This window comes from Sinohyriopsis cumingii, chromosome 9, assembly GCF_028554795.1.
Source record: "Sinohyriopsis cumingii isolate HCF-2022 chromosome 9, ASM2855479v2, whole genome shotgun sequence".
In the NCBI taxonomy this organism is placed as follows: Eukaryota; Metazoa; Mollusca; class Bivalvia; order Unionida; family Unionidae; genus Sinohyriopsis; species Sinohyriopsis cumingii.
In genome coordinates this window covers 36,803,659-36,826,731 of record NC_142969.1, presented here as the reverse complement: position 1 = coordinate 36,826,731, position 23,073 = coordinate 36,803,659, and the positions used below count along the sequence as shown (strand labels likewise).

The 23,073-nt window shown below is 36.0% G+C and overlaps 1 protein-coding gene across 1 annotated transcript in view; it reads right to left on the bottom strand.

Annotated features, from left to right (window-relative positions):
* The window catches only part of LOC149791556 (transient receptor potential cation channel subfamily M member 2-like), a 154,349-nt gene that overhangs the window by 37,418 nt on the left and 93,858 nt on the right, over window positions 1-23,073 (bottom strand). Inside the window, exon 16 of the mRNA XM_089969447.1 lies at window positions 7,244-7,495. Within this exon, the coding sequence (XP_089825573.1) occupies window positions 7,244-7,495 (252 nt within the window). The remainder of the gene's footprint in view (window positions 1-7,243; window positions 7,496-23,073) is intronic.

Sequence of the window (23,073 nt, the reverse complement as noted above, 5' to 3'; positions counted from 1 at the left end):
AAAGTTACGATTATGTATATTTTTGATCGAATCGCTCATATATGTTACCAGATTGGTCAGAACTCATATTTTCTTGAAATCACATGTACATAAGCACAGCTCGTTTCGACGAAAGTCATGGTAGAATGATGTTGGTTCCGACCTTATGTCTACATGAACGTCTGTCACGATATCTTTAAGAAGAGTTATTGCCATTTATCATCACCTTTGTCAGCTCTCAGAACACACAAGATGCCTTTACTCCATTATTGCTGGTAAAGCATTGCGAACATTCTTGAAAAATATGTATTGGCAGTCAGACGTGTTTTCTTGCAAGTGTTTGATATGTGGAGAATTTAACAGTGATCTCAGGACGACATTGTTACATGAATCTTAGCTATGGAAAAGGTTAACTGAAGTCATCTAAAACCATCAGTTAATCTTACAATAAAACATATCAAATAAGTTTTAAGCACTTCACACTTTCGCAACGTCATACAGACTTACCTTTCATTTTGTATTCTAATAACTGCAATTAATTAATGTTCACATATTCTGAACATTTTGTACTATATTTATGAAGTCAAATATTGTAAAATGTTACGATATGTTAGATGTTTTAAAATATGCACTCTTCTATGCCATTGCATGAAAGCTTTACATAAGTGTATAATGTATATTTCATTTTTAGTGGAAGTAGAGACAGTATGTAAGTGGCAATGCTGTCAAACATAGTGTATTTAAAGAGTCAAATCTTGATTGTTCTAAACGTTAACATCAGCATAATAATATATATGGATTATGCTGTAAGTTTTAATTTTCGATATGTCTCCAAACAGTGTTATCAGTATTGAAATTATTTATATTAATAGTGCATTTGTTTTCTTTATGTGCTATTGTGTTGTTGTTTTTGTTGTTGTCATCGTTGTTTTTCTGATTGTCGTCATATGAAAATAATTAAGATAAGCCTTCTTCTTAATGGTAAAACCTTCTTTCTATAAGTTAAAAAGATCTGATTTGACTTTGAAAGCGGGACAAATCACCAATACTAATTATAAGGCGTATAAATTATCCAGGACACCATTGTGCAGTGAATATTTCAATTGCTTCCTTAACTCCAGCGGCGAATGAAGGAAATACTTCATCAAAATTAAACCAAAGAATAGAGAAATTATTTGAAAGAATGTGATTGGAATTAATTGTCCTTTCTACGAAATTGAGAATATATATTTAATATGACACTTAATACAGAAAAAACCCAACATGAAACAATTTTATTGACAAATATGCAATAATCGCCGGTGATTCGTTCGCATGAAAAAGTACAATATATGAGACAATGGTGGAACTGAAGTGGAGATGTTCTGTTTCGGCCGCGAAGAATTAGTGGCATGTAGTAATGCCCTGGGAATTCATATTCTTTAAAGTCCACAACTTGATCGAACAGTTAAATTGAAATTTTAAATTACATGGGTTTCAACATGTTTCATTTGCATTAAATTACTGTCTATATTTAGTAGCGGTATTCAGCTCAAGAAATCACAACTTATAAACTTGTGCATGAAAATCAATTTCTGAACAGCAAAGAATCAACAGTTGAATTCGAGTGTACATGCAAGTTAATGAGTTTGATGAACATTTCATTTTGACATGTCAACAAAAGACATGACAATGAATCATGTAGCCAATAATCTAACAGTCCACAAAAGTTACAAGTATTCAGAAGTATATTTCAATGCAGAAGTTACACGAATATAGGAGAACATCAAATGCTTATCGATGTCAATACTCATAATGTTTGATCTCAATAATATATAGTTTTATAAATATATGCAGAAACCACAATCAAGTGTGCTGACTATCTCTTACACCTTTTTTAGATCATGGAATGAAGAATAGTCTTCTCCATGTAACTATCGGCTGTACGTTTTGTAAAGAAACAGCCAGCAGACAATCACGGAGATTAAAGACATTATGTGCATACATATTTCTTGAATTTATATTCAGTGCTAGTGGAAAAAGTAATCAGATGCATGCTTACTTTATTATATTAACCATGACATGCTTACCAATACACTCTATACATAGTAGTCTGTGTTGTTTAGTCCTATGTTTTTAAAAATTGAATAGCAGATACATCCATTATTAAATTTGCAATGCACTAGCAAGATTCACCACTAACCAAACTTTTTATTGTAAGATTTCCAATGACTCAGGCTGCACAACAGGCTCCCCCTCCATTCAACTACAAAGCAACCACTGTCTAGAAATCTGTCCGGTATTATTCGCCATTGAGATGAATATTGATATAAAAGTGCATGCGTATACGTGAAACAGGGTCAAAGATATTTAATGCGTAACATACATATAACTAAAATTCACAACAAGTTAGTCTTGTCCTAGCATTAATCTATTATTTTTTTTAGCTGAATTAACTATAAATATATCCACATACTGATGATTGTTTTGGTGATATAAGATAAATAATAATTATGGCATAACAGAAACAAACAGAATTCACTCAAGTGTGAAATTAAATTACATTACATTGATCTAGCGGACTTGATCCATCTGTGATACATTTAAAAGCCAACATGGAGGCAAAATTAGTTCTAATACTGAAGGCGCGATTAAATAAACAAAAATTAAATGAGCATTTACACATGATTATATGAGAGAACAAAATGAAAATGCCATGATTTCTCCTGATTGCAAAGAACATATCATGCACAGATACGAAAGTGACCGCTAGCTAGGATAAAGCTATTAGTAAAGTATGTTCAATTCTAATACTAAACATGGATGACATAGCAAGCTTGGTCTGAGGATAAAACAAAAATTCTAACTGTCAAATGGTACCCGCACAATGCTTCGTTAAAATGTATACAAAGTTTGTTATATATATATATATATATATATATATATATATATATATATATATATATATATATATATATATATATATATATATATATATATATATATATATATATATATATATATATATATATATATATGGTCTAAGGTTGACATTGCCCGGGGTGGGAGTGGGAGACAAGCGCCCCAATCCTCCAAAATGCCCCATACGGCCTGCGTCTCTTACTGCCTCTGTCAACTAAAATCCAGCTCCTGGCCTTCGCGAGTGGCTTAGATTTGAAGACCGGCAGACCATGTTTTCTACTAACAGGAGAAGGGGTGAAGGCGGCCCACTGGCGCCTTAAAACCAGTTGCTTCGGGTAGATGGGACTCGTAAACCTTGGATGGTAGCTCATCTAGGAGAAGGAAAACTCCGATTCCAAACCTCTGCTGCCTTGTGGCTATACCCACTCATGGGAAAGGCTAAGGGAGTAAACCCCAACAGAAAATCCGGAGATGGAGTCCCTAAGGCGGTATGACATTGACTTCAACGTCATTCCGACAACTCCTGCGACGCCGTTGGTGCCAAGCTGTATCGGCATTCGTCGTTCCCTTGGGCACACCAGCTGCGTGGAGAGGGGGGATCTGCTGCATGGGCAACAGCTGATTCTCCATACCACCCTGCCCAGGCTTCATAGCTCCACTGGAGAGGACACTCCAGCGTCGTCGTACGGCGTCGGCACAACACGAGAAGTAGCAGTTTACCGGTTCTAAGTCAAAGCTCGATTGGCGTAGAGCTTGGCGCCAGGGGTTACTTCTGACGGTGGGAGAGATCATCAGGTCTCACTGGACAGCTACCGCCCTCCTCAAGCTGGGCAGCCCCCAGTCAGTAAGGTGCTGCCCGCCATGGCCTGCCTGCTTCACTGGGTGCGTGGAGCTTAGAGAACCATCTCGATAAGTGGGCCACAAAACTCTGCACCAGGAAAGACTAAAAGAAGAAATAAAAAGACTCCAACTCTTCGTTTTGCAACCTGGAACATCAGGACCATGTGTCCTGGATTGACCGCTGACCTACAGCAGATCGACGATGCACGGAAGACTGCCGTCATTGACAGAGAACTCTCCCGACTGAACATCGACATTGCCTGCCTCCAGGAGACCCGACTGGCTGACAGCGGCACCATCAGGGAAGCCAATTACACATTCTTTTGGCAGGGGAAGCCCTTGGATGAACCTAGGCAGCATGGTGTAGGCTTTGCCGTCAAGAACACGCTAATCGCCTTCATTGAACCTCCATCATCAGGTACTGAGAGAATCCTTGCCCTCCGGCTGTCAACATCCTTAGGCCCGGTCAACATCTTCAGTGTGTACGCCCCAACCCTCTACTCCACCTACGAGGAGAAATGCAAGTTTTATGAGGCTCTGGATCAGGCAATATCCAGTATCCCCAACAATGAAAGCCTTTACTTACTAGGAGACTTCAATGCTAGAGTGGGAGCTGACCATGAGGCCTGGTCCACCTGTCTCGGCTTTTACGGAAGGGGCAAGATCAACGAGAATGGTCAGCGACTGCTGGAGATGTGCTACTCCCACAGCCTATGTGTGACAAACACTTTCTTCAAATGCAAGGAGATCCACCAGGTGTCGTGGAGACACCCACGTTCACGCCACTGGCACCAGCTAGACCTCGTCATCACCAGGCGTGCAGAACTGGCCAGTGTCCTCCTTACCCGCAGCTACCACAGTGCCGATTGTGACACGGACCATTCCCTCGGGGGCAGCAAGGTGCGAATATTACCCAAGAATCTGCACCACGCCAAGAAGAAGGGTCACCCACGTATCAACACCTGCTGTGCAAGCAACCCAGAGAAAACACAGCAGTTCATCAGCAAACTGAAGGAAGCCCTCACCAAAGTGACACCTGATGACACCATTGATTCCAAGTGGTCCCATATCCGTGACTCTGTGTACAATTCAGCCATCACAGCTTACGGGAAGAGGGAGCGAAAGAATGTCGACTGGTATGAGGCAAACTGGGAGGAGATGGAGCCCGTGACTGAGGCAAAGAGGAAAGCCCTCCTGGCATACAAGGCTGCACCTAGCCCCAGAACACTACAAGCCCTCAGGATTGCAAGGAATAACGCCCAGAAGACCGCCCGCCGCTGCGCCAACACCTACTGGCTGAACCTTTGCAACAGTATACAGACAGCTGCTGACACCGGGGATACAAGAGGAATGTATGAGGGTATCAAAAAGGCGACAGCCCCCCCCCCCCCAGCTACAAGACCGCCCCCCTCAAGTCCAAGACTGGCGAAGTCATCACAGACCAGGGGAAACAACTGCAGCGATGGGTTGAGCACTATCTCGAGCTATATGCAACCCAAAACAATGTCACTGGAACTGCCCTGGACGCCATTCCAGACCTGCCTGTCATGGAGGAGTTAGACACACAGCTCACTCTGGAAGAGCTCGGAAAAGCCATCGATTGCCTTGCCTGTGGGAAGGCTCCTGGAAGCGACGGCATTTCGCCTGAAGTCCTCAAGAGCGGAAAACTAGCACTGCTCCTGCCCTTACACACACTCCTCTGCCTTTGCTGGGAACAGGGATACATCCCACAGGACATGCGTGACGCCAACATCGTCACTTTGTACAAAAACAAAGGAGACCGTAGCGACTGCAACAACTATCGGGGCATTTCCCTCCTCAGCATCGTCGGAAAGGCCATCGCCTATGTTGCCTTGGCACGCTTGCAGATCCTAGCCTCCCGCGTCTACCCAGAATCCCAGTGTGGATTTCGAGCCGGCAGGTCAACTGTAGACATGATCTTCTCACTACGTCAGCTGCAGGAGAAGTGTCGCGAGCAGCGGATGCCCCTCTACATTGCCTTCATAGACCTGACGAAGGCGTTTGACATGGTTAGTCGGAGTGGACTCTTCAGACTCCTGCAGAAGATCGGCTGCCCCCCCCCATCTGCTTGCTGTCATTATGTCGTTCCACGAGAACATGCACAGCACAGTGTGCTTCAATGGCGCAACATCTGAAACATTCCCAGTCATTAGCGGAGTCAAACAAGGCTGTGTCCTTGCACCGACGCTCTTTGCCATCTTCTTCTCCATGCTTCTCCAGTACGCATTCAAGGACTGCAGCGAGGGAGTGTACATCCATACCAGGGCTGACGGCAAGCTGTTCAACATCGCCCGTCTCCGTGCTAAGACTAAAGTCACAGAGGTACTCATCCGTGAATTGCTCTTTGGCGACGATGCAGCCTTGACATCACACACGGAAGATGGACTTCAGCAGCTGGTATGCTGCCTCTCCCATGCATGTAAGGAATTTGGACTGACCATCAGTTTGAAGAAAACAAATGTCATGGCACAGGACATAGACTCTCCTCCCTCTGTCTCCATCGATGGGTACAATTTGTAAGTTGTCGCGAACTTCACATACCTCGGGTCTAACATCTCCAGCTCACTCTCCATTGATTCTGAGGTGGGCGGCAGGATTGCCAAGGCAGCAGCAGTGATGGCCAGACTTAACCAGAGGGTCTGGAACAACCCCAACCTCACAGAGAAGACCAAACTGCGTGTCTACCAAGCGTGCGTGCTCAGCTCACTTCTCTACAGCAGCGAAACATGGACCACCTATGCAAGACACGAGAGGAAACTCAACAGCTTCCACCTGAGATGTCTGCGGCGCATTCTGCACATCCAGTGGCAGGACAAAGTACCCATCACAGAGGTTCTAGAACGCGCCAACATGAACAGCATGTTCTCCATACTCAGCGAGAGGCGCCTTCGCTGGCTCGGCCATGTCAAGAGAATGGACCCAGGTCGCATTCCCAAGGACCTGTTATATGGGGAGTTAGCAGAAGGTGCACGACCAACTGGACGACCACATCTGCGCTACAAAGATGTTTGCAAGAAGGATATGAAGACAGCAAACATCAATGTCAACGACTGGGAGAGCTGTGCAAACAACCGTTCCAGCTGGCGTCTAGCTGTCAGGCAGGGGGTTCAAAACGCAGAGGAAAAGAGAAGAATAAAGCAAGCTGAAAAGAGAGCTAGAAAGAAGGATAAGCAAAAGCGTACTTTGGAGCTATGCCATCGTCTCTCGTAGACGGACGGATGCCAAGAATATATATATATATATATATATATATATATATATATATATATATATATATATATATATATATATATATATATATATATATATATATATATATATATAAATGTACACTAATGACACAACATGTTTGCAGATGGATATGCAGAAAGATAAACAAACGACATGCAGGCACATTGTTACACTCGTTGCCATATCTCATGCACTACATGAGGTAAAAAAATATGCTGGGTGATAAAATACGAGATTATTTGGGAAAATCTTGAATCACAAAATCACCTACCATATTCGTGATCATCACCAGCTTTGGTCCGATTTGTCTTTGTGCATGAAAAATATGAAGAATTCTCAGAAAATAAAGCACAAGATTTATTCCCAAGACGACTCTAGCAGCTTCTAATGCAATGGGGTAAGGGGTTGATCTCAAAATAATTCCAAGCGTAAACAGTAAAATTGTGACCATGTCGAGAATATTCCAGCCATCTTCAAGGTGAGATAGAAACTTTTTCAACCAGGTCGCCCGTCTTTTTGAAACCTGCTTGCAGAGAGTAAGTATATAGATCAAGTTAAAATGAAATGAGATACATAAATGTATGCATTAGCTATATAGGTGTCATAATGCCTCAAAGAAGATTAAACTGGACATATATTACATGCAAACATAGTCAAGTCGATACATTGAAGGATATGCAATTTTATGAGAACAGTTTTGAACACTTGACTTTAAATTTGCAAGCAAACTATAACAAGACGTACTATTTCTAAAACTGAACCTTTTAGAAATTGTTTACTACTATCGAACAAAATTGATTTTGTTTATCTGAGTCTTCAGCTTGGCCCCAATTTTAAAATGCAAAGCCCGAAATATATATATATATATATATATATATATATATATATATATATATATATATATATATATATATATATATATATATATATATATATATATATATATTTTCGCTAAACAGTTGTACTGTTGTTACAAGAAAAATGTTATTGTTTTAATTTATGGTCTCCATTTAAACCACTTCTCTTTGGGAGTACGAGTATTGAGCATATTTCCTTTGTTTTTGCATTGAGCGTGCTAGCATTTAAGTTATTTAGCTTTAAGAGATAAACAAGTGGCATTTCAGCGGTGCAAACATATATGGCCACAAGTATATTTTCATGAGTAACTAAATTACGTTGGGGAGCAACAGTAAGTCAACTGGTATTGTATCAAATTTATAACGACAGGTTTTATACTGGCCCAGACTAGGCCGAGTCGCCGTAGTGTGTGTTTTTGGAAAGCCCCGCATTCCCATGTCCTCTTCATTATATAGCCAATAACAAATAGCCGTGTTCTTAATAGTATCACGAACGCATTACGGACAGTACTTTTGCAGTTTACATCTATCCATTGGCTTTCTGCTCACATTGACCGTACTCAGAACAGCGCCATCATGTGTTATGCCGTTCAATTACACAATTTGATAAATTGGCTATATATATATATATATATATATATATATATATATATATATATATATATATATATATATATATATATATATATATATACATATATATTTTTAATTACTTTCTTTGTAAAGTTCACAATGAAATTATTTTTCACTGATCCAATATCATTGGTTCGCTACATGAGAAACGTGAAACATTACTTCTCATAAAGAGAAGCTGTACAATGTCTTCAAAAGGAATATAATCAATTGTTTTTGTTTCTTTAGCTCTCCTACATGTATAACCAGTTATATATATATATATATATATATATATATATATATATATATATATATATATATATATATATATATATATATATATATATATATATATATATATATATATACATACATATATATATGTATATATATATATATATATATATATATATATATATATATATATATATATATATATATATATATATATATATATATATATATATATATATATATATATATATATATATATATGTATATATATATATATGTATATATATATATATGTATATATATATGTATATATATATATATGTATATATATATATATATATATATATATATATATATATATATATATATATATATATATATATATATATATATATATGTATATATATATGTATATATATATATATGTATATATATATATATATATATATATATATATATATATATATATATATATATATATATATATATGTATATGTATATATATATATATATATATATATATATATATATATATATATATATATATATATATATATATATATATATATATATATATATATATATATATATATATATATATACATACATATATATAATTTTGAAGAATGGTTGTGTGCGCTGAGATATGGACAGATGCATTGAAAAGTTTGCCAAAAATTAACTATGAATTCTTGAACAACGCACTTGTAGAAAAAAAAAACGTGTGTATTTGTATACAGAGTTACATATTTTTCTTGCAAGACAACAACAGCAAACAACAGTTTGAGCAGTGGCTGCAGGAACACGAGTTTTTCATTCTTTTTCATATTTGCTTCGATAAATAAAATATTTTAGAGAGTTTGAAAAAAGTACCAGCAGTACTACCTGTTTCTTTTGGATGTAATTATATCATATATACATGTATTTGCTTTGTGCTTGATGTAACCAATTTTGACAATTTGCTCCTTCATTAAATGTGAGTATGTAAATTGATAGAACTAGATCTGTGAAATCAGTGGATGAGCGAATATTGCTTACAAGGCAAATAATGTGTACTTGTGCATAGATATGTGTCAAATATGTGTCAAATATATATCAATGTTTCATCTTGGCTATCCCATTTACAAAGTACTTATCTTTCATACAGATATTGCTGCATTCAGTGCAAACTAAATCCAAAATATTACATACCATATGAATGAGACAGATTGCACAAACCTGTATAGTCTCTTCAAGGAGGAAGGAAAATACCCATAAAATAAGAATAGTTTCTGGTACTGAAATTTGTGGCTCCATTTTGCTGATCAGAATGTGGCTGTACAGACTGAGAAAAGCTATAAAGGATATCTGAAATGAGATAAGTCTTGTCTTATTATGTCTGCTTTGAAGAGGTGTTTTTCCTGCTGCTGTTGGAAGTCCAAGAGCTAATGCATATGGGTTAGTTTCCTTTCAAAGTTGGTGTCCTTCTTCTTGTCATATTTTGTTCACTAAATAAAACATCTGCGGTTATAATTACTATACAACATATCTGAGATAATAATCACATTTTCATTGAGAAACGATCAGCTTTTTAATATCTTAACATCGGTTTTATCTTGCCTTGAACAAGTTCTTAGTCTATATAATTTCAAGTAACATCAAGCTTCTCATAGGCAGGAAGACTGGCTATGGGTATGTATATTTATACAAGTACCTATTGTTATGTATATCTGCATTTTGTGAAACCTTTGATACATGAATGAACCTGTTTTATGTTTCTCTTTCTGCACGTAGAATGCATAGAATCTATGAATAATTTTGTCAAGTTTCTAACAAGTAACCTGTTTACGAATTTGGAGTTATTTATGGCTAGCTAGTTAAAGCCCTGGGGAAAGTACTGTGACTCAGATCACGCGAGTAGGTATTATGAAATGTTTGATTGAATAGTAACGGTTGTCACGTGGGGTGAATGAATAGTAAGGGTTGTCAGACGCGGTTATATTACGACATATAGTGGTAATTGACTCTCGGAGATGCATAGAGGGAGAGAACTGAGCAATTGATTCATTCCTAATTCGGATTCTTAATTTGAGATATTCGTTTATTAATATCAGACTGCATATGTGCTTAATGATATATTTAGATACAATTTGTGAGGAGACATTTGTTTGGATTATTCATTGGAATTACAAAGTGATCATTGGGCCAAAATATTATTTTGTGACTATTTTGGTTTCATTCAAAGGAGATGAGGATAATTTCATTGTGATACATCAAAACTGTTGGCAGACTAGTACATTTGAGAGTGTGAATTTGGTTTGGAGTACTAAATTACTTTGGACAACAATATGTTCTTGTCTCGCCATAAAATTGGCCAAAGTTTTACAAAATTGTAATCGGTAGTTCCAAAATTACATCTCGGAAAAGAATGCAAGCTACATATCTATATTTCTTTCGTTATGACCTTGAGAAAGGGGCTGGTACAACGATAAGCAAAGGGTTTTATCATGGTATCTATAGATGGTATGGTATATATGGCATGCGAAACACCATTAATACGTAATGCATAATTAGCTAAAATTTTCTTCATATAGCTGAAGGGGTTAAAAGAATATTCTAATGATAAGGATATAAGTCAGAGAATTCTATTTTCCATTGCAACGTACTTAACCTTAATGTTTTGGGGTATCGTCATAATATGAAACATATCATTTTGAGCAAATATTCATTTATATATTTACTGACTCATATGGCATACTCCAGATGAAGACACAAGACGAAGATATACATCTCCATTCTTGTGGCCTCAACGGCGATATTGCGTGTGGTATGCAATCAACCGAATTATCACATTTACTTTGTCATAGTTTTATGATAATTAATTGGACTTGTACAAAGCAATAGTTTACATTCATGTACTTGATTCTCAGACAGTGAACGACTTTTAAACTCCCAAAACAATGTTTCTCCTTCAAGCTATACCTATGATCTCAAACATTAGTAGGTGCCTTTTATATTTCAACTGTCCATACAGATTTGTTACGGTTTGTAGCACATGACATCAAATTTCTATTTGAAAGATATTTCTTGTAGTGCCTCTTACCATGACGTTTACAAACCCCAAAACAATAGTTGTCTCGAAACACTAGCAATCTACCAAGTATAATCAATTTTCTTGGAACTTAAATAATTTTGAATAAATCATTCATTCCTTTTTGGCACCACGTTGGACCTTCATTGATTCCATCCACAACATTTGGCCAAATTAGGTGATAATGAACTTCATCCTAAATCGAGCAGCTTTCATCGTAAAACAAGAGTGACCTTTGATATGTCTTATCTCATATGATACATATTTAGAAAATTTGGTAAAAATTCTAGAACACATGTTAAGGTATTTGCATAAACCTTTTTCTTTTTTTATTCCCCGTGACCTTGACTATTGTCATATTGAGTTTGAATTTTATTATCTTCTCTCTTGCAAAATACATGCTATTTACAACGTCTCAACAGATGCAGGAGAACTCTAGTCACTGTGCAAAAACGAACCAGTAAACCGGCCGAGAAACAACAAAATGATCAAAAGAACATAATAACATAATACACCTTATTTTATTGCTTGTGTATAAAATAAAATTACAAGAAGTTTTGAAAAGGCAGCTATTGGTGGCATTACTCTAAGATGTGGAGCACTTTTAATTTCGGAACGTTTCCGCAGTTATCCACAAATGGAGGTGAGAAAGATAGATGGATATATAAATAAATGAATAAAAAGAAATGTTAAGGCTTTAAATGATTGTGAATATTAAAAAGAAACATAACTAAATTAATGTCCAGTGCTTCAAGAAGATAGTTAATCAGAATCAAATTTGTTATCTGACCATTCTCGAACTTTCCAAGATCACGATGTTTGTCCACTACATACACTTAAAAACAAAACAACAAAAGTACCAACAGCATTTTTCCAATTAATATTACATATTTCATTATAAAATTACATACCTTGACTGTAAAAAATATTAGTAAACGTTTGTTTCATATTTTAAATGCATTTTATTTTATATATTTTAAATAGCAGTCTTTGCAGCCATTGCATGCATAAAGAGGAAGGTGGATCTCTTTATTAGAACCATTGCTCAATGGCAAGGGGCGCAACACTATCCTGTTGTTCATGGTTTGAAAAAGTCTACGAAGGTACCAAATGTAACTGATTTGGCTTGGGGAAAAAATTATTGCTACCTTTGAATAAATTCACATGTTACTGCAAAAACTATGCATTTAAGCAAAATTGAAATCATGGATTACAAATCAAGTATTGCCATTTTAAATTCACAGCATTATTTATTTGCATTCATTCCTATTACAAGTACCCTGATTAATATGAGCAGAAAGTTAAATCTCGATTCCCTGAATTTTCATCATTTCCCACTTTAAAAAATTTCAGTGTAGCAAAGCTTTGATAGTTCAGACGATGAACCTAAACTACCGGTTAATTTCAAAGCTTTAAATGTTCTTACTGTAACACTGACTAAGACAGAAATATATTTTCTTTACAGGTACCGGTATATAACAAGATATCTAATTTAGTGAAACTCATTTTTTTCAGTAGAGAACCAAAATGCTAGTTAAAGTGACTTAATCAGAAATAGAACTAATTTATTTTGTATTATCTGATATTTAATATACATTGTCATGACCAATCGCACTATAAAGAGGTGACTAGTTTTATCTTTAAATAACCTAGCAAACACAATGTATATCAAATGAACATTATTTAGTATAACAAGTAAAACATATAATCATGCTGGAGAAAATGATCTACATTAACACTTGTTTGCTTGCACAAGCTATTTAGGTTAGATTGTCAGCTCCAGGCCCAATTACAATACCTTGCTCACAAAGATTTATACTATTTTAAATAATTATGCAACAGCCTGGTCAAGATTCTTGTTACGTGTTACAATTATAAAGGTAACATAGACAAATGATATTTATAATATGAGTTTAGTGCCAACTGCATCTTGGACAATACGCCTAAGGGATGACACAGCGGCTGAGTTTTTTTAAGTTTTTACCTAATAATGTTATATATATATATATAGTATGTACTCTCTATCAATGATATACCACGAGATGTATAAATGTTTCATTAAAAGGAGACGGGGCTTGCCGAGTTTCCTTTTAATGAAAGATTTATACAACGAGTGGAATATCATTGATACAGTGTACATACTATACATATATTTTATTTATATCACATACAAATACACATATTTGCACTTTGGATGGAGTTATGCTCTGGGCAACTGTGTATTGACTGAGTGAATGAACTTCTCACATCCTTGCGAGTGTGTCCACTACAAATTGTACTTCTACGATTTTTCGTGTTGTTCACAATCACTTATGCAAATTGATAAGTTGATTGATTTCTTTTTCAGTTTCTATTTTTCTTCACGTTTATTAAATCAATATAAGACACACTCATGATTTAAACATGAAATATGTTTTTTATGAATAAAGTAGTGTACTGCTAACACGGTTATCTTATACACTAAATGTGACCTGTCACATATTGGTGTATTGAAATTAGCGTGGACTCGAAACTAAGCAAAATGACGAACCAACAAGAGGTAATATAAATATTTTAATATATTGAAAGTTCATCTAAGTCATTATTTTGTTCTAATAACTATGCTATTCTCTCTCTCTCTCTCTCTCTGTCTCTGTCTTTCTCTCTCTCTCTCTCCCCCTTTGGACGTTTTGACTAACTTTAATATCACCCATAGGTCCAGAGACATCGTCGTATGACACAAGCGAAATTCCCAAACGCTCGTATTTTCATGGATTTTCGCCCGTATTTAGCTACGATAACCCAGAAATTCATCATTGATCTATAGGCCTGCAGTTGAAAGAATGTTTACATATTCGTATTATTGCACCATGGGCGGATCACATTTCGATATACCAATAGAGTTGGTATATCAATTTGCTCTATGCCATCACTTTAAATGCCATGTTATTTTTAACGTATGGGGGGGGGGGGTCGGCGACAATATAGACATTTTTATATTTAATTATTTTATTAACAACAACTATAAAGCGTTAAATACGATACAGATTGTGTGCCTTGTAACTGACAAATTTCACATATAGGCCTAGCTTCGACTGGCTATTGCAACTATATATCATTGATATAATGAACACTGTAGATAGATCCCAAGGAAATCGTAAACATACCTTTACGACGAACGAGATTGCTATGAGTTGTTTCGTACAAGTTCAGTTTTAATGTTTTCGTCTAGCGCAATGTTTTTCTCTCTCACTCCAGAATTTTGCTTAGTGTGTCCTTTACGCACGATACGGGAGAGGGGAATGGAAAGAAAAGGATTCCGATGGGATTTCGTACCATTTTAATTTTATTTAGAAAATAGGGACTATTAATACTTTTTATCGTTATTTCCATATGTCATTTATGATTAATGTATGAGTAGAAATTCATCATTGATCTGTAGGCCTGCAAGTGAAAGAACGTTTATATATTCGTATTATTGTACCATGTGCGGATCACATTTCGATATACCAGTAGAGTTGGCATATCAATTTGCTCTATGCCAACACTTTAAATGCCATGTTATTTTATATATATATATATATATATATATATATATATATATATATATATATATATATATATATATATATATATATATATATATATATATATATATATATATATATATATATATATATATATATATATATATATATATATATATTATGCGTGCTAATTAGTGTGAACATTGATTCTAAGGGTCGTTTAGTAAATACTCTATTAAATACTAACTTTGTTTATGGTTGTGTGGTTGCACTTTAAGATAAGGTCATTTTAGAAAATTCATTACACAGTTAGAAGCGACCATGTTTTTGCGCCTTTTCCACCTTAGAAACTATAAGAGGAAATACTATTGACACTTTGACGGAATGAGTTTAGGATACCTGATTCCACGTCACCCACACCCAGAAAGACCAGGTGACTTAATTATTGATTCGCTAGCTGCTAAACTACCTGGCCTAGATGACAAAATTTGATTGATCTGGACTTAATATGCGACTTTCATCTGTTTCTGTCTTATGTCATAGATTTGTACATAGGGGATGACATACTGAAATTGAACTATTTCTAGCTCAAATGTCAGCCCTAAAGAGTTAAAAGGTTGTGTTCAATTCAGTTGTGTTAATTTAATTTATTTATGTTAATTATTCATTGGAATTACAAAGTGCTCAGACTTTAAAATTTAGTCGCTGTTTTGGAATTACTGTGAATTCATTTGACGACATTTTCAATTATAGCATTGTGATGCATCAAGACTATTGGCACATCAGCGCACTAAATTGAACTTGATTTGGAACAACACTGGAACTAGTTTGGAATACTCGATACTTTTGGACATGTGATATAACGTTTAGGACCTTGTATAATTACATTTACCATAATGTAAGTTATTTTTATTTTTTACTTCATATTTTAGAGAAATAATTTGTTTGCTTAATTTTACAAAACTTGTTCGTTTTCGCTCTATACTGTTCCTTAGTTTAAGACCATATAGTTGTAACAATTAATTTTATAATAAATGAGAAAATAAAGTCGTCCTAAAGACAAGAGAAAATCTAATAAGTCATTAACAAACGAAAGCATAATTGAGAGTTATAATAACACTGTGTTTAAGAATCGTTGCTTCTTAGAACAACTGACATGAAACAAGATCTCAATGCAGCGAATTAAAACAGACAGGAATGTTTTGTCCTTTGAATTGTCCCAGTAACAATTGTATCAACTGAGCATACACTAAATGTGTCTCTATCTCAAATATGCAAGTGGCTGTCCCAGTGCTGATTTATATAAACTTGATTTTATTGACTTAACAGTATGGGTCGCGCGGTGGCAGATTGGTCTAAATTGCTCTCCTATACCGATCATTGCCATCTCACCTCTGTCCGTGAGGGTTCGAGTCTCAGGTTCGTCCAATGTTGGTTTTGATGGTTATTACCGGGGTGTCCCCAGGTTTTATCGTCACCAATTAGACTAGCCGTCATGTATAGACGATCTTGCGCTGAGAAATAACTTTAATCCGAAAACAACAAACAACAGCACATTATATATTCTCTGCAAAATTAGCTTCAGATGGCAAACATACGATATTAAAGCAGATGGCCTGCGGGCGAAATACATTACCGATCAAAGGTTATAATGAATTGCTTCAAAAAGTACTTAGTGTAAATTGCCATGATACCAATAAGTATAAATTCAATAATAAGGTATCTTAATAGTAAACTGCCATGCTATCTAAATACTTCTATATACGATGCCTTGGAAATGTTTGACCTCGAAAATACGTAACTTCTTGTGGATGTCAATTTGAAATGGAATATGTCCTTTCAAACAAACTGAAAGTACCATTTTAACTTTTTACTTAATGGCTTTTACACGTTTATCTGCTAAGCAATACATTTATTTTGAAACATACTAAACATACGCTGCAAGAAGCACAATTTAAGTACTGCATGGATTTGAGATTCGGACTTGACCAATGTGGATATATGAGAAAATCTACTTTCGGTAGATCGGTGGTTCTTCACGTTTATTTTTACGAGTTCTGTCTCTACTAGTTCCTGGCTTTCATCATATGCCATTCATGTGCTGAAAATTGACATTAAACGCACGAAACCACAATGTTTTATACACTGAATATGGAAGACTTACGACACTATGCATGAATTTGATGATGGGTGCTGTATAGAATGCTACGAATTTCTTCCGTATGCTCTGGACTGTGTTGCAATGTTTTGTTTTCTTTAATTTGTCATCCACTGAGTCTCCTGACACTGCATTCCCTTGCCTGAAATAAACAAATTAAATTCTAACTTTTCCTTCACATTTTAAGCAAATCAAATGAAGACTGCATTGCATTGCTTTTCTCCTCCTTATATATGTATGACACTATTTGTCCATATACGAAAGCCGTGTGTAACAATTCAATCCCACAAGAATACACTAAAGAGCATTTGAATAACAAATGAGTGTGTGTGATTTCGATTTTTAACTTAGCTTTAACAATTTTGCAGTCATATCGCTGCGATGTCTGCAGACATGTACCCAGTTCTTACTAGGATACGGAACAGAAACCTGGACCCCAGAATGTCAGGAAACAGAGCTAATAAGACGCAATATAACCTCAAGAAAACTCAGTAATATATCTGACCCTCAGTTAGTTTCGAACACATGGGACTACATTTATAAACGTCCTTATACCAAGTTTATTCAAAACTGTATCGGGTTATAGTCTTCACAGTGGTGACATGATCAAACAGCCGAAGGAAATCTTACCTCATTAATTTAGCATAACTCACATTCTAAACAATTTTCAAAGTTTCAACAAGTCCAGCCAATCACAGGGAAGAACATCTCGTGATTATGAGTCAGTCAAACGTACAGCGCACTGAAGCAAGCATCTGTTTATAGGCGATAAAAATCGGATTATAGATATGATATCATTTGAAGTACTCAGCAGTCATATGAAGTATCACTTCGCAGGAGAGCTGACCGAAGAGGCTGTTGATACATTGCTATTTATTTCACATCTGATCAAACTTCGTCTTGATCTATGGCATTCGGATAGGTGACATGTTCAGCCAATCAAATGCAAGATGGCGTCCAAATTTAACCAAACTTAAACCAAACGTATCTCCTCCAGACTGGCAATAAGTTCAACGAACCAACGTAAAGATCACCTCATTAATATGTATTAATCTCTCTCATTACCTACAGCGTCTATGATGTTAATCTAATCCTGATCAAAACTGGATAAGTCAAGGAATAAAATCTTTAGAGTGATTACAAGATGAGCTGATCAGGTGAAAGATTTAATCGTCAAGATCAGATGATACCAATTCATATTTCAAGTTTGATCAAAATCAGATAAGAAATATCGCCTCTAATGTGGCAAGAAGCTTTAGTTGATGAATGACATAGTGTGGACCAAGGGTCTAATATCAAGCTAACCGGTCCTTACGTATTGCTTTGATAAATGATATAATATATGAAATGATAAAATAACTATGTTTTGGTAAAGTACTAATCGATATCTTTAATACGTTAAGGTATGGAAAGTATATTAATAATTATCGCTGTCATGAAGACCACCTTTGTATCACGTGTGTTAAAACGCTACTTCTACGTTTGTCGTGGATAATTTAAGGAAATTATGTGAATCAATGTTGAAAGTACATAGAATGTGACAATATTGCGTATAATTGTATAATTAATGTATTATCATCTAAAAGATATTTGTATATCCAAATAGTTATTTTTTTGTTAGAGCAGAACGTTAGCGCCAGACCATTTGTTTCTCCTATCTCAGCAATGAAGAGGCAATGTGCACAACCTTAATTTTAACTCTTCATAAATATAATACGCAGCTTATCATTAATCACGATCAAAGACGCGCAAATCATGGCAGAGATGGCTAATACGCGCAACGACAGGACAAAGACGGCATATAAACGTGTTAAACTGTTAAAATTGGAAACCTGAACGTTGCTTCCTATTTGATACAAATGGAAATGTTTATACTGTGTGCATGTTGTTCGGTTTGTTTTGCATCAGCTATCCTAAATATAATTATCAGCATGAGAAACCTGGAACATTTGTATATACCGCATGTTCCTAGAAAAAGAACAAAAAGAAACAAAGCAATATCGCCATAGGGAACAATTCGGTGTAACATAGCTGTCACCCATTATATTCCGGGAACGGACTTGTGGCCAGGTCTAAATATTGATCACGACATCGGCAGAAGTCTTTCGGGGTCCGGATTTTCGCCATTGAAACATTTCGACGTCATCTAATTTTTCAGTGTTCAACAATAAATTATATCATATTATTCGATTAGAAAAGAAATCATTGAATATTTTAGTGCTTATTAAAAATGTTTTAAACAAAATTATATACAATATTTTATTTTTGGATTGTGAAAAAGTCCTAGTTTACATGGTGTGTCTGAAATATGTGGTTGTTTGTTCACTCGTGTCCACGTTTTGCAACTAACATACAATATACACTAACACTCACACTAAACACTGCTTTATTCTACCTTTGATTTCTATGATCCATCAAAAATGGAAGTTTTATTTCAATATTTCTCTTTTCTAAAAATTTTAAAAGAGATTAAATAACGCATATAATTCTTTGTATGTGTTGTTGATAGAAGTCATTGAACAGAACAAATCTCGTTGGAAGCAATGAAGTTTGAAGAAGGATCACATTGATACTTTTGTTGAATTTGGATATTATTTTGCATTAAATCTCTGGAGTAAACTCTGTCAGCAAATGGCAATAGCATTAGCAGCAGGGTGGGCGAACCCTACAAATTTTTGAAGGTTCCAAATACCGAAATAAGACCTCCACAGGAGGGGGTTTTCAACCAGAAGTAACATCAACTTAACTTTGAAGAGCCCCTTGAAGTTAGTCCAAACGTGGTTACTGCTTGAAAACTCATCAATGGTGTTTGGATTACAAGAAATGAACCGACGCTGTTGTCGCGCCCTCCTTGCTGCTATGAATTAATTTTTTCTTATCAAGACCGACTCAATATCGTGTTCGAGGTTCGTGTAAATTTATTGTTATAAATCCACGTGGAGTAGCTTGCGCTCGTGAGAAGAAATTTTTAAATTTATTTATATCCATATCAAAGCTGCACCAAGTATGATGAATATTTCTCAGTGTCTGTGTATCGACTCTGTTAAACACAGGAAGAATATTGCAGTCATCCCTGATCACTTTTGTATTTGTGTATACCGCTGGGTTACATAAATCACATCAGTGTTTTTATGCCTACCTCTGGAAAATATTCTAGTTGGATTTGATTGATTATCAAGCATTACGTCATCGTACACAACTAAATTGTTAATAGATCCATCAAGATCTTCTACAGATGGCGCATCATTGGTATCAGTGATAAATTCAACAACATCATCGTCGTTTTCATTTAACGATTTTGCGCTTTCATTAAAATCTTTTATTACATCATAGTATCGTTGATAGCGCAGTATGATGGTTGACTGGCTCTCGTTTTCTTGTTGCAGAAAAGTCAATGATTTCCATGTTATAGAACTATATAAAATATTATGGATTTATGTTGTGTGAAATGCAGAGTGCGTACCCCGACAGATACACTAACAACTATTACAACAAGCAATAACAAATCAGCGGTTACGGGTAAGTGCACGCGGTGTGGTACAAAGAAATTTAAATTTATCCCCAAGTTAGGTGATAAGCCAAAGTCAAATAATATTTTTAAAAAAGCGAGGAGGTGATATTGCAGCAAAATTAACAAAGTTACCGGGAACTACGCGGGCTAAATACCCAGGTGAAAAAACCTCCCAGGATATAATTACTGTGGCCCTGGAACCCGACTTGATATCAGACTTGATGATCAAGATCAACCGAAACCAGGCGAATATCCGATAAATGCTATTGATAACGCGTGTCAGGCTCATGCTGTATTTTATAAAAGTAAAAATCTACAAGACAGGCATATCGCGGATGTGAAATTAATTCATTAAGAATAAGTCTTTCAAGAAGTCATTAGCTAATTGGTTGGTTAGATCCGCGATGAAGGGTAAGGTGGTATTGGGAACTGGTAATTAATCAACCGATTATTGAAATAATGGAGTCGATTTATTATTCCCCAAGAGGACACTGGAAAGGTAACGCAGCAGTTAGTAAACTCTCTGAAGTAGCAAAAGTTACACATGTTACTGCCACAAAATGGTTATCCAAACAAGCACTATAGCACATTTATCTATCACCGCCCAAACAAATCAACTTTACACATTTTGATGTCAGTGTTCCTAATGAAGTTCTTCAGGCTGATATATTATTTCTACCACATGATACTTTGCGTCGTAAAACATACAAGTACGCGTTAACTGTTGTTGACGTTGCAAGTAGATATAAAGATGCAGAACTGTTGTTGACAAAGACAGCTGCTGAAGTTGCTTCTGCGTTTAAACGAATTTATCAATGAGATGGTCTACGATGGCCACAGCTGTTACAGGTTGATCCTGGCAAAGAATTTCAGGGTCAAGTATCAACGTTGATGAAGCAACATAACGTCACCATCAGACGAGGACATACTGCAATTCATCGTGATCAGGTAATTGTTGAGCGATTTAACTGAACTCTTGCTGAGCGGTTATTTGGATATCAATACGCGAAGGAATTTATTCAAGACAAGAGATCTCGCGAGTGGGTTGCGAGATTACCAAGTGTGATAGCTGCATTAAATAATGAAATAACTCGAACAACCAACATGAAACCTATTAGTGCAATCACAAAAAAACATATACCCTTACAACGACGTGATTTTTCAAAACAACCGGTGTTGGGAAATGTGACCGTAAGATATTTATATGAGCCAGGTGAACTTGAAGGTGGTAAAAAAGAGCGACTGATCCTGTCTGGAGTGTTACCACGCACAATATATCTGACATAACAAGATCCACGGGTAGACCTGCAATCTACAGATTAGATTCAACTGCTTCTCAACGTGGGTTTACACGTGAACAATTACAAGTAATTCCCGAGGATACACAATTACCACCTCGATCACTTAACTAGCACCTCGACGTCGATTACACTCAAGACAGGTCAGCATCACATTTTCACGTGTGTGACCAAGACTGTTATCTTTTCTATCCACGGTAAATTGTTTTGGATGTTTATCCGAATACTGCCATAACATTATACAATTACAGCTTGCACACTGATTATTCTGCTGTTGCTTCAACGTCATGATAAATTCAACATCAAGGTCAAATTCTCGATGTTTGTAACCAGCCAATTTTTTTCTTATTATATCGACTTGACATTTATCGTTGTTATCGATCACTGACTCATCCAAAATAATCCTTCGCAGTTGAGATATTTTTCTGACTCTAGTAAACTAAGTTTGACCACTCGATCATCAACGATCCAAACAGCTGTATGAGAGATATTTAATCCTTGAGATGAATGTATCGTCATTGCGTATCCTAGCGTCCACGGGGATTTATCAGCGCTCAGTGCATCTTCAACGACACTGACATCAACTGCGGCAATATAATTTAATACGAGATTCTGTATTTCGGTCTGTCCTGGTACGTCAACGTCAATATTTTGTCATCGTGTATCAGCTGGTCTATAACACAACGGCACTGGCAACGTTGGAAACTTTTCTCGTTGTAACTGAAACAATCGCTGTTGAAGTGTGTCTCTGACTATCTTTCTACTTGCCACTATCAAGTCGTTTGGTTTCCACGTTTGCAGAAAGTCGCTCATTGAGATCTCTGAAATTATTTTACGCATAATTTCACATTT